The sequence below is a fragment of the Gobius niger genome, assembly GCF_951799975.1.
Source record: "Gobius niger genome assembly, chromosome: 7".
NCBI lineage: Eukaryota > Metazoa > Chordata > Actinopteri > Gobiiformes > Gobiidae > Gobius > Gobius niger.
Window position 1 is genome coordinate 18,811,257 of NC_136858.1, and position 13,597 is coordinate 18,824,853.

The following is a 13,597-nucleotide window of genomic DNA, read 5'->3' on the forward strand; positions in this document are numbered from 1 at the left end:
CAACATAAGAATAACACTCATTTACACTAAGCTATACGACATGAAATTAATATTATCTATAGATTGGATTTTCTTCAACAATAAATTATTACTCAATTAGCATAATTTAATTGTGTGGACAGTTGCTTTGTGAAACTTTTGATATTTTTTAAATAGTAAGAACAACAAAGAGTGGAAAAGCGCTTCGAGTGCTCAGTGGAAGTGGAACATTAAGCAGTTAACAAAAGCTATAAAATTAACATCAACAGACGGAGTTTAAAATTGTTAAAATAAAGTATTTCCCTCCCCCTACATACTCCAGCAATGTCCGAATTTGTAGAATGAGCCCAGCCCTATTCACCACAATTGCCGCTAAAAACCTGCACGTTCACTCAAAAAGTTGTTACTTCGGGCCATTCGGGGCAAAGTAACAACGATCTCCACCTTCATGCACGAACTTAATATAGAGACTGCAGTTACACGTAAGAACTGAGGTGGCAGTAGCGAGTCCCCACTTCCATCTAGTCCCTTTTAAGTTTTTGAATTGTTTTCTCGCAAATGTCTTGGAGACAGATCTGTATCTTTCTTTAAATATAAGATATTAAACCAAGCAGCAAACAGTCTTAAATAGAAGTCCTGTAGGGTCAGTGTGTGCCCTCCGACCCTCCTTTCCTCCTCTGTCGGCTCTTCACCAGTTCAAACACTTTGTCCAGCTCCAGCGGTTGTTTGGAAGCAGCCAGTTTGTCTGTGTTGCTGAAGATGTTCTTGAAAACCCTCAAATGGTCCTCCAGGCCACGTTTAAGCCACATGACCTCATCCTGGAGCCGCGGGTCCCTCTGTCCACTGCTGTTCTGGTTCTCCTCCATGGTCCTCACTCTGCGCTGTAGCTCCTCCACTATCTGCTCCAGCTTCCACAGGTCACTGCCATCTCTGAGCTGGGGCCCGAGGAGGCTCTGACGCTCCCTGGCTGGGCCCCTGTCACTGCTGTCCCACTCGGTCAAAGTATGAGAGTGTGACAATGGCTCATCAGCTGGATGGACCTCCTCTCGTCCTGCAAGGGTAAATAATAATATAAATCAGACATAGATGTATAAAAACATGCAGTGACATTACTATTACAAAACCATACTTATATTGACTAAATACTAATACTAATTGAGCTAGTTTGTCAGGCATTCTCACCTGTCCTGTGATCTGTTAGGCTTGCAATGCTCTGGTTGTGTGCACTCAGCTGCTCCTCGTGCTGCCTCAGACGCTCCTTCAGGACTGGTATGGAGTGTGCCTCTTGGTCATGGATGGGCCAGTCCAAGAACTCCAGAACCTCCTCTCCCAGCAGTAGCTCCAGCACGTCACTGTGGCGGATAGCGTCTTTGAGCAGGGAGTTGAAGGAGCCGCGCAGATGCTGGTTGTCCTGGGTGCGCTTTTCTTCGTTCTGCTGCAGCATTGTGACCGCTGCCTGCCACTGCTGCAAAGACTGGCTCAGATCTGTCACGATGTGCTCCACAGCTCTGGTGCGGTTCTTCTCCAAAGTCCAGGACAATTTCATCTAATGCAGAAACACAAGGCTTTAATGTGCAGGTCTTTTGGAATATTCAAACTTTGTTAACTGGCTTTGTAAACATCACGTTCTAGAGCAATTCATATTTTAATACAGTGACAAACTAACTGCATAATATTGCTCATTCATGTCTAAATATACACTTTAGATTTCTGTGTAATTGATACGCATGCAACTCTAGTGACGTAACCCTTAAAGAACTACCATTTGTACAAACAGCATGCAGGACAGAGATATCTCATGTCAGTGTGTCACTAAAGCTGTCTGTTCACAGAGGTCTCTAGTTTGTACCTGCTGGAGTTCTTGTTGCAAAGCCTCCACTGCTGGCTGCCATTCACTGTCTACCCATGGGTCTCCCTGCTCCTCACTCTCTTCCAGGGCCATTCTGTTCTCATTGGCCAGCTCTGTGACATTTGTGAGGCCCCTCTGAAGGTGTGTGATGACCGTCCTGAGCTCGGAGCAGCCGCTGTCACCAGAGGAGCTGTTCTGTTTGTAAAGGGCGGTGTATAGATAATCCACATCAACGTCAAGCTCCGTGAGCCTCTGGCCCTGCAGACTCATGTTCCCCGCCAGCTCCCCCACGCGCCGCAGCACCACCACCTTGGCCGCCTCCACCTCCAGGCCTGTCTCCATGAACTGCACCTGGCTCCGGCGGGATGTGTCATTGATGTGTTTGTCCTGGTCCCTCTGCAGCCTGTGGAGCTTCTGCACACGTCCCGACACCACCTCAACATCCTCCAGCAGCGCCTGCACCTGTACCCACACATTTACTCACTGGATTTAGTGGTCGTCTAAGGATGACATACCTCTAGAAACATGAAGTGGCCATCCCTTTGAATACTATAGTATGTAGTATTATCTTCTCTTACATGAATATACACTTTATCATGAAGAAGATTTTTAGTAATTGTTTAAAATGTTTCCTGGGGAGAATACAGATCAGAACTGTGGCCTGCCAGATACAGTATGTGCACAGACCGCTCCCACCTTGACGGTGTTGTTGACCACTCTGTTGTCGAGACGTTCCACGGCCCTCCACAGAGCTGATGCCTCTGAGCCCTGGACTGCAGATGAGGGTTGCTTCTGGTCCAGCTTTCGCTCAGACAGACTGCGATTCATTGCCTGGGCATTGACCTACAATCAGACAACAAAGACATGTATTACTCCATGATCACCCACTCATGTCCTTTTTCTGACTGAATCTCACATTCATGTCTGTCCTCAGTCTGGTCAGGTTGCTGAGAAGTGATGCATGATGGGAGTCAAGCAGGTGGCGTTGCTGTTGCAGCTGGTCCTGGGTCTCCTTCAATTCCTGGTACACCTGCTCTAGGCGGTCCTCGTCCTGTAAGCCGTCCCTGCTCATGGAGCTGGCCTGGAGCTCAAGAGCAGACTGGCCCTTCAGCTCAGCCACCTCTAAGGTCAGGGCTCCGAGCTGACTCTGCATGTGCACCAAGGAGTGGTTGAAAGCTTCCAGGACGGGCTGCAGCTGGGACATGACCAGTGCCATCATGTGCGGCACTGGGAGCACAGAGGGAGTGTCCTGGTACCGGAGACCCACCAGGTTTGTTCTGTCTCCTACATTCAGTGTACACCAATATATGAACAGTTAACGTAATATTAGCAAATCTTTAATATTTAATTTTTCATTTTGGAACTACAATGAAGATACTGTTCATCACTTTCCTCTTAAATCGCCTTAATTGTTATACTCTATTGTGTTATGGTCAGCTACCAGTGATTAGGCTTTCAAGCAAGTGGAGGGTCAGGGGAAATGATGTCATGCTGACACAAGACACACCCCCACAGAGGAAACGGGACATCCTGTGGAAGTTGCGGCTTCTGGGATGACCCCTCTATCATATGTTGAGCATGCAGTACGTCATCCAGAGGAAAAGATCGATTGCAAATCAGAGTTCACCGGCTTAACATTTATATTTCCATGTGCTTCAGTCTTTTCTATCAGCGGCCACCTCTTTAAATACTTAAAATAAAAAGGTTGTTTTTTTGTGTGCAAGATATCGCGAGAAATAAAGGGTGCTCAAGAGGAAATGAAATGTGGCAGCTGCAGATATCAGGCTCACCTGGTGGATGCAGATTTGGGTCCTGTTGTGCTGGGGCTCTGCGTGTGTGTTCAGAGTGGCGGGCATCGTCTGGCTGGTGGTGGGTGTATTGTGTTTGTGGGGTGTGGTCCTGCAGGTCAGTGTGCTGAGGCCGGGGAGAGAGCTCAGGTTGGTGGTGGGAATAGTCAGGTAATCCATAGGCGTCTTGCTGTGTGTTATGGGGCTGGTGTGGCCTGCTGGTGTGGAAGGGTGTCCCATGGTGGTCATTCTGCACCTGATGGGGGTCCATATGCTCCGGCCGCTCTGCTAAAACATAAGTCATGTACATTTGAGAATTTTATGATAAGCACCTGTCTCCACAACAGACAGCTGCCCAATAACAAACAGGGAGGAGCTGACATTGACTGCAGCATTGTGATGTTTTGTGTGCGCAGTAGACTCACGTGGTACTGCCCCGCTGACATTTTACTGATTTGTTATTGTTCCAGAAATTCTCCCGGCTTTGAGGGCGAGAAAATGGTGAAGTGCCCCACCCTGTGAGTGTGAGCTACTTTTTCTATAGTGAGTCACCTCCATATATTCAGAGTTCCTGTTATTGTGTCTAATGATGACTTAATCACATGAACCCGAGTGCAGATGTTGGCCAGGCTGACCCTGTGTGCTTTTGCTCTGTGGAGGTGGACCATTGTGAGAGAGTAGCTTACCTGATCCAGGATGATGGGGTGCGTTCTCAGAGTGCTCACTGTGGGTTGGATGGAGCTGGGCAGAAGAGACTAAAGAGGACATTCAAGAGTTAAAAATACATGACATATATTTGTCTTTCAGGATAAACCAAAGTAGAAGTGAGGGAGGACATCCGTCTAAAGATTTGTGATAAACATAAGCTTTCCCACACACCATCACAATCTGGATCTAAATTTGGTTCTACTATCATTGCACTCAAACATTTGAGTCGTGTATATTTAGACTTCCACCGGAAACCAGTCTGTTCAGGGACAGTTCTAAACCAGGACGTAATAACAATCAGCAATAACAAAAATGGGGGTTCCAGAATATAGCTGTGATTTGAAATTAAATATGTGCAAATATAGCCAGCTTTTTTGAGTTTATGACTCATATTTGCACAGCCAAGTATTGCATCTTGGAGTGCATCAGTGACCGGCTTCACAGATCAGGCATAGTTTTAGGAAAATGCAGTTCTCATACCTGCATGGTCACAGTTGGGTCCTGTGTGTCCCGGACAGCACTGCCACAGCAGAGCAGTGACCATCTTCTCAGCAAGCCTGTACACGGGCCGTGTGGACAGCTTGTACCTGAACACAAACACTGTGGCTTTACTGTCTGAATATGTGCCAAAACAGTTAACATTTCTCCATTGTTGTTGCAATCTTCTTAAAGTTAAAAATGTGCATTATGCAATTTCTTATGGGAAAAAATAATTATAGTATTTGACCTTTCAGTGACCCAGTGGCTGAACAGTATGGGTGGTTAGCATGATGCCTTTACTTTCTATCCCGATTGCATCGAGGGAGCTCCAGGAGCATTGTTTATTAGGCTTTCACTGTTATTGAATCTGTGCATGGTTGCGTATACAGTCCATTCAGAAAAACCCTAAAAAACCTTAAACAGGTTCTAAATTGAAAATATGTACATGGTGGTCATCCAGTTTTTTCCTCTGTGTGTGTGTAAAATGGATAGATAAACTTCTAATTTATTGAGGACTCTATCCATCTCAGTATGAATGAGTTAGAAACTGCTACTTTAGCAAACTTTTGGCAGTGTTTCAAATGTTGTAGTATTTTATTATGTATTAAATCCACCAGACAGGGGTGTTGTGGGGCACTCACATGATGATGAGTTGGCAGTCTGGGGCTCTGCTTGGACATGGGCTCTGTGACTTGGCGGTGTACTGCTCTGTTCCCTTCATGACAGCTATGGTAACCACACGCTTCTGTACAACTGCGCACCAGTTTCTGCAACATACACAGGAGAATGGATCCTCATCAGGATCAGAACCTTTCTTCTTGTGCTTAACTCCAGGAGGGGTCTTTCTCCAATACAATTCTGATAAATTCAGTCCGTCAGTTTCAACTTGCTTTGAATTTTCTTGATTTCTGTCTCTGTCACTGATATGCAATTATGGAAATCATTGTAGACTTGTTGAATACACCAGCATACAGTATGATTAACCAGTGACCTTTTGTTCTTGACCCTAAATGTTCACCTTTTGTGATAAATTATTTTGCATCCGTCGACTCGTCTGTCGAGCACTTCTGCCTCACCACACGTACAGTGCAGCTGCGTCACCACTGTTGCTCCAAAGTCATACTCTCTGAAACTGGGGCTGTATGAACAAAGGTCCCTCTTTCTTCAGTTCTCTGGTAGTAAGTAGTATTAATCTAGTATTAATTCATAGTGGATTGAAATCCAAAGGTTTCTGATGGTGAAACATTAGAATGAAGATGGTATACATTTCCCTTGTTTCAGACGACACGCGCAACAGAAAACAATGGCACTGAAAGTTGAAATATTATTTGTTTGGATTGTCCATTTCTATTGTGGTAGTGATTTGGTGAGACTTACCCTGATCTGTCCGTGGCTTTTCTTTGTGGGACTTCTCTTGGTTGGACACTGCTCCCCCTGGGATCAGTAGCTTCAGGTCCTCCGTCCTCCTGCTCCACCTCAGGGTCCCGAGCCCTCAGTTCTGAGTGGGCACTCAGCAGTAAGCCCAGCAGCAGCAGCACTCGCTTCATGTCTGCCTTGTCCTGAATGCCTCACGCTCAGAGACTCTGACACTATTGCAGAACAAGGTTGGGGGAGGAAGGCCCCACCTCCGGCTTCCTCTGCCCATCTATGTGGGGGTTGAATTGGTAGTTAGGTAATTAGTTCGTCCCAAGAACACTTTTCTGCACCTTTCTGTGACCGATGTATCCAGTTTTTACTTATAGTAGGATAGTATAGTGGCTGTTCACACATGTGTTGAACACATCTGTGAACAGCAGAGGTGAGGACTCCTGCCCTTTTCTTGGCCTTGCCTCTCTGTCTGGTTGTTTTCAGGTCATTTTTGGGGGCAGTGTGAAATGTCACTGTTTGCCTCTTTGTCTAAAGCCTGTGAGATCACAAGAAATGAGGAGGTCTAGACTCAAAAACTTAGTTACATATTTAGTTTTTATTTTTGTTATGCTCCACACTCTCCTTCCTCTCTAGTGTTATTAGAAAGATACAGTACATTGATAGAGTCAATTGGAAATACCGTGTAACTGTTTCTCTAAACCACACTCACTAAACTTGGAATAAAAAAAACCTCCCAGTCACTTTCTGAAAACCTGATTGCTCTGTTAGAAGTCCATGTCTAGTTGTGAGCTTTTCCTGTTGGTTTGATAAGAGCAGAGGAAGCCCACAGGCCTGTGACTCTAACCACCTCCTTCCTGTCTGCTTGACCTCTCGGCCCAAACCAACAGGCACTTTTTATTTCATCCCATGAGCTGCACAAACGCTCTTCTGCTCCTTTGGCTGGTGGTTTGGAAAGAGAAAGCTTAGAGAATAGCATGTCCGAACTGAGACTTGGGGTTTTCCACCCGGAGCAGAGCGGTCTGTGTGGGGGCTGGGTGGGGGCTGCTTCCGAGGATTGTTGTGGACTTGTGCACAGGGGGTCAACTGTGGCAGAGCGGGCTTGTTAAATGTAATCCAGGTTTGGAGAGACTGTACTGAACCTGTGAAGACATTCGGTAATGCTCTCAATTGTTGATTCTAGTTCTGGTTTCACAGCACTATTGAATTAAAAAAAAAACTTTGTCTGTCTAGAATGTCCTCTATTAGTTTTCCCCTCTTGATCTGCCATTAATTAAGAGATTATAAGCACATCTCAACTCTGCTTCACATATTTCGACTCATTAAGTTATTCAAACTTCTTTTTTTGTAGTGTTTTAGTTTTTACAATTATATTGAAGATTTCATCATCTCCTGTTGACCCACTCCCTACACCTCGTACCCCTGTATTCCTGTATTCCTCCCCTCAATCTCTCTCTCCATCTGCAGCTAAAGTGTTACAAGAGAAATGTTCTTCAATTAATTTTACAAAGGGGTTCCATTTACACTTATGTGACCCCATTCTACATTCATGCACTGTCGAATTCCATAAGCAAATACTGATTGTTGTGTTTGTGTTTGAACTTGGCTTTTGGCCTGTACGAGAGTTGTTAGACCTGGGGCAAACTTCTGACACACCCGGGTGCCTTTGTGTTTTGCATTTGTAAGACGACTTCTAAATACTTTCATAAACTGCATCAGGGTATGTCTATCACAAATAGACCAGTTGTGTACCTTTTCTTAAAAGAAAAATTACTATTGATTCTCTGTTTTTTTTTAGATCACATTCCCATCTGCCTCAATAAAATGACGGATTTGTAAGTAGCAAACTTTTGTCAGTTAGACTGAAAGAACGCAATGGTGTCCTCTTCACCCTTTAATCTGTAAAGACCATTGCTTCACCACTTTGGTCTCAGCCAGGTTGGAATAAATAGCTATTAAAAATAGATGGAGAGAGACTTAAACTTATAATTACTATTCATTAATCTTGTGTGCCAGATTATTTATATCCATTTCTACAGGGGATAAATCATACACGTTTCGTTGGGTTCCTTTATACAACCTTTCAAACCTTTATAAAGATAATAATTACGGCAATATGTAGTACTAATACTTTTGGAGGAAAAGGCACTCATGGTGTGTACCCTACACACACACACCCTTTTCTGCCTTTGTGTGGGGACCTGCTGTGCTCTTGATCTTGTTATGGTGACTTTCTGTGTAAATACCAGACTTTGGGCACAGGGTCAGTTTGAGGCACATTTCAATCAGAGGGCACAGTTATCTTCTAGGGTCAAAAATGATCACCAAAAAGGGGCAAAGGTGGTGGTCCAGTACCCAAAGGGATTAATAGTCAATTCAATGCTCCTATATCTGTATCCTGTATCTGCACTTCTTCCACCACTGCCTGAAAAATAGTAGAATAATGATAAAAAACAACAATAATATGATTCTGTTGGTAGACCGACAAAGCCTTAGTACTAATGAAGCATAAAGAACAGGTTTGGGTTAATTACTAAGACCACACCCATTTCTCTGCACGACAGCAGGTCATTAAAACACTTTCACCACAACACCAGCCTGTTAGTGCACACTTTAAATATAGTACCTGTGTCAGATCACATTTTATACTCACACCTTGTGTAGTCATTATCCACATAAAAATATACTTTTTAAATTACTTACTCAGTTCAATTATTATTTTCTTTCATATTACATAAATTAGACTACAAGACACGTATCACACACTTTCACATGTTGTTCTCCAATGTGACACTACGTAAAGCAGCACAGTTCACACATGTGACGTAAATTCATATAATTGATAGTAATTGCAGAACGTCTGAGGAGAGGTGCCGCTCACAGCAAAGACACATGTTTGTTTGGTCATTTTTAAGATATTTTTCAATGACAAAAAATGATCTGCAATAAAAGTAAATGCTTGTATTTTATTCTATTTATTGGGTGAAATGCTACACAGTGGCTTCAAGTTAGAGGACAGTAAAAAGAATATATTTTGTAACAGATATACAACAAAAGCAATGATAAGTAATACATCGAGTCTGTTGAGAGTTTTATGTTTCTCAGAATAAGGAGTGTAAACACAAACGTGTGAGTCATGCATTTGCATTCTTATGAAGGGAGGAGAGCGGAGAACACCTGAACAATGACTGGGTGCCATCATGAGTGGAGTAACAGGCCCGCCCTGTCCCACTGTCTCCTCAGCTGACATTGTGGCCCATATAAATGCTCTGCACCCGCTCTGAAACCGCACATCACTCCAAGCATGGCCGATCTATTCAAAGGAGCACTGACGGGTGGCATCGCAGACCAGATTGGGGAGCAAGCAGGTCAGTTTCCACAACCATTTTTAAATTGTGTTTTTTTTTGTGATATGTCAGAATTCTACAGTTATACCAACTAAAAAATGTTACATTCCATTACTAAATCTTATCTCTTTACTTATCAAAGATTGCATTCTAATCAACTTTAAAAAAACTTTTTTTTTTTTATAGGAAAGGCTGTGACAGGTGTCATAGAAAAAGTGATGGGTGGAAACAACGATGGAGAGAAAAAGGAGGAAGACGGAGAGTCCAAGAATGTGTTGGGGAATCTTGCCGAGGGCTTGACTGGATCGTCAGACGGTGATGGTGGTGGTGTTGGTGGAGGTGAGTAGGACCCGACTTGCACCAGTATTGAAAAGCACAGCAGAAAGACCGATCTTAAAGTCTCTCCAGTGCTCATCGTGTTTTTCAATGAACAGTCAATAATAATAATAATAATAATAATAATAATAATAATAATAATAATAATAATAATAATAAAAGCAAAGATATAGTGATTTAGAATGATGATATTTAACATTGTGGTCATTGTGGTGATAATCTGACAATCTGACACTTTAACAATGTCTTCTCTGTCCTCAGTCTTAAAGAACTTCTTTTAAACCTGCAGTGGAATGACTGGACTGTCGTGGCTCTGGTTCAACGGCACAGCACCTGAATATCCTACACAACATGTACCAAACCAAGCGTGTGCTTTAATATGTCATTGTACTGCATTAATCTCATTTATTGGTGTCACAAGTTCAGCATTTAATACAACATTGGAAATAACTTGTAAAGACGATGTGTGAAGTTGGGATTGTTCTAAATTGTACACATAATATTTAAGAGAATTATACATATTTTGGATTAACTTTGTTTTGAAAATTACTGTCAGAGTGTAAACTAATCTAGATAAATTAATATATGATAAAGTTGTACAGCACCGTTTTGTTTTCTTGGTGATAATAAGTGCAAATCTTTGTCAATGTCTCAGTTTAAACTCATGATGATGAATAAAATCAATCCAATCCAACACTGGCATTTTGTGTTTGTTTCCATATGAAAAGTTGGTTTTCTGAGGTGTTTTATGTGAGTACAAATTCTGGAATTAACTTAAGAAAGTGCAAAAGTGCATGGCTGCAGCTCATGTGGTAATGCCAGACAATAAGAAAGCGCGTCCTCCAGTGGCTTTGGAGGGTGCGACTTTGTTTTGGATACAGTTTGCACTTAAACAGTAAGTAGGCCTATCTTCCAACATGAATCAGTGACAAACAAGAGCCTTCAGTAATGATGAGTGTTACCATTGCACCAAAACAAGAGCTGCATCAATTTGACTTGTAAACTAGTCATTTTGGATGGCAAATCAGCTACTTGGAACTCCGCCCACCACTAGAGTTGCTATTCTTTTGTTTCTCCATTTGAGGATCCATTTTAATTCACATTTACATAAACATAATTACAAATAGCTGAGAGACTGAGAATGGTCTATAGGTGTGGTGCAAGGAGATTCTAGATTGAGTCAGAAAGAAAGAAACTCATTTTGAAGTGCTCATTCCAAACAGTGTAGCTGATTTTTTATTAATAATAGTGCTGCTTTTCCCTAGTTCTCTGGGTTACTACCTCTCAGAGTCAGTTCAATACCGAAAGGCCAACGAGAGCAATTCACTGAATTACCTACAAGCTTGTCTTTTGTTTATCAATTTCTTGTGATTAATGATTTTCTACCTCCTGTTTCAGTCATTTTAGGCATAATGTTTTATTGTATGTTTCTGCAGACAGGTTGGGCTACAACAGCCTGGCTCCCTGACATAGTCTGAATCATCTGAAATGATTTTTCCCCCCACATATGTTTATTGGATTTTTGTTTACATAAAGAAAAATAAATAATAAAATAAAACAGAACAGAACAAAGTCAAGTCAAAGACAATGAAGTGTACATGATATGTCCATACTGATGTACAGCATTAAAGGGTCCTATATATCTGAAATGATTTGAAATGACACTATCCAAAACACAGGGAAAACAATCTCCAATGGTGACAACAACAGGCCTGTAGCTCTGGCAGCCGGAGGAACAGGCCTGACCGGTCTGGGGTGGTGCTTTTCCGCTCAGAACATCAACCCCGTAGTCTCATTGAAAAATATCTTACCTGGGCACTCAGTGGCCACTGAGTCAACGGGCTGGGCTCTCAGCAGGGGCTCAGGAAGGCGGAGCTTAGAGGCGTGGCAGCAGGTGACAGAGAACAGCAGTCAGATTGCAGCTGAGCAAACTGTGGACAGGAGTATCCAAGAAGAACCATGTCATTCCTGATAAAAAAAGCGGCAGAACATATAGGTAAGTGGACCTGATTGACTGTTCGAATGTTGAGGTCACACGCAAGACTTATATTTTGGTAGAGTCTGTAGATGTTGAGGATTTGTTGTACTGGGCTGTGGCTCCAGACCCTCAGGCGGTTCTCACCTGCTCCACTTTCACACAGCACGTTGTCATAATTATACCCACTAATAGACTACTGAAAGTAGCAGCTTGAAGCTAAGAATTTATTTCCTTGTGCTTATTGTAACCATGTTCCTTGGGGATTTTAACTGAATATCATCCAGGATTGTGTAAATGTTGCCAATATTTTTATTACTGTCATTAAATTGTCTAACATTATTAATTCTCTTACGAACATGTGCAACATATCAGTTACAATGCAAATATGAAAGACCTGGTAGTATAGCAAGCATAGACTCTTTTTTGCCTCCTTACAGCCTCAGCTTTGAAAGACGGGTCAAATTCACATGACAGATTTCCTTTCTCAGTAGAGAATCTGGAAATAAGCATCATTTTTAAAAAAAATTTATTTCACCAGGTAAAAAGTCATTGAGATTTACAATCTCTTTTACAAGAGTGACCTGGCCGAGACACATCCATACGAGAAGAAGCTACTAGGTCACTAATGTCATGTGCATGTCTGTCCAGGTGAACAGGTGACTGACGCGATAATAGGTGCACTAGGAGGAGATGATGAGGACAAAAAAGACAAAGATGACAAAGACGGTGGTTTTCTGTCCATGTTCAAAAAGGACAAGGATGAGAAGGAAGATGATGATGAGCGCGAAGGCGGACTGTTCTCTTTCGGAAAAGACCGAGACAAAGACAGAGACAAGGACGATGATAAAGGAAACTTCTTCCAAAGAATCTTTAAGAGAGATGATGATGACGACGATGACAGAGAGAGGGTCCCCAAGAAGTCCGGCTTTGAAGGGCTGTTCTCAGAGCAGGACCAGCCGGGCGCTGTGAGGTTTGAAGAGCCCCCTGAAGGTGGTGGGCCCTGTGACCACATGACTGAGGACGATCTAGGTATGCACTCTATACATGCATGCACTCTAAACACGCATGCACTCTAAACACGCATGCACTCTAAACATACACAAAGTTTAGATTCTCAAGTAACCATAATTTTAGCATAATTTTTAAATGCCGTATCAATGTCGCATAGGCCTGTTTTAGAGGGAATAGTGTCCCAGAGCTGGACTGCTCTCACTGAAAAGACCGACTGGCTGCACTTTTCCTGACGGGGTCTATCAGGTTGTTTGAGGTAGCGAATCTAGTTTGTGTCAATCAGAAAGTGGTGGTAGGGCCAAACCACGCAAGATTAAAAACAATTTTACAAAATTTCCCCAGTTCAGCAGCTTATATTCATCCAATATCCTGCAGTGGTGATGACGAAAAGGTTTACTGTCCAGGACTTTCAGAGCCTGCTTATAGACAGAATAAGGTCAGGTCTGGTCAGTCTTGGTCCACAAAGCCTGTAGCGATGGACAATTATGCAGGTTAACTGATGAGATCGATAACTTGGACAAAAACATTTAAAGGTAGGTATGGATGAATAGACTTTAAAATGACAAGATTAATGTGCTTGTTGTAGCCTAATGTTTGATGCGTTTTGTGTTGGCAGATCTGATGAGTGATCTGATGGAAGTGGCAAAGGATAGACCCTGAACACAATCACTGTGCAAGTGAAACACTCCACGCGCACAGCATTCTCTAACATATAGGTCATATTTCCTGCTTGTATTATTATGTTTGTGTATAGAAC

At 42.7% G+C, this 13,597-nt stretch overlaps 2 protein-coding genes and 1 long non-coding RNA gene across 3 annotated transcripts; 2 read left to right on the forward strand and 1 right to left on the reverse strand.

Moving 5' to 3' along the window:
* Positions 1 to 29: 29 nt before the first annotated feature.
* On the reverse strand, positions 30 to 6,448 carry mmrn2a (multimerin 2a). Its single transcript, XM_079559388.1, has 10 exons — positions 6,181 to 6,448; positions 5,445 to 5,570; positions 4,804 to 4,910; positions 4,302 to 4,370; positions 3,619 to 3,903; positions 2,745 to 3,112; positions 2,525 to 2,671; positions 1,829 to 2,290; positions 1,162 to 1,525; positions 30 to 1,030 (listed from the first exon to the last, which is right to left on the reverse strand). Exons 1-10 carry the CDS (start codon positions 6,348 to 6,350, stop codon positions 624 to 626), a joined length of 2,505 nt encoding a protein of 834 aa, XP_079415514.1. The 5' UTR covers positions 6,351 to 6,448; the 3' UTR covers positions 30 to 623.
* A 3,019-nt stretch (positions 6,449 to 9,467) lies between these two features.
* LOC306965076 lies at positions 9,468 to 10,507 on the forward strand. The gene is made up of 3 exons (XR_013793010.1): positions 9,468 to 9,536; positions 9,702 to 9,854; positions 10,113 to 10,507. It is a non-coding gene; the product is annotated as an uncharacterized lncRNA (long non-coding RNA).
* A 937-nt stretch (positions 10,508 to 11,444) lies between these two features.
* Positions 11,445 to 13,567, forward strand: LOC306965726 (uncharacterized protein). Its single transcript, XM_079560254.1, has 3 exons — positions 11,445 to 11,847; positions 12,478 to 12,858; positions 13,457 to 13,567. Exons 1-3 carry the CDS (start codon positions 11,811 to 11,813, stop codon positions 13,498 to 13,500), a joined length of 462 nt encoding a protein of 153 aa, XP_079416380.1. The 5' UTR covers positions 11,445 to 11,810; the 3' UTR covers positions 13,501 to 13,567.
* Positions 13,568 to 13,597: the final 30 nt, after the last annotated feature.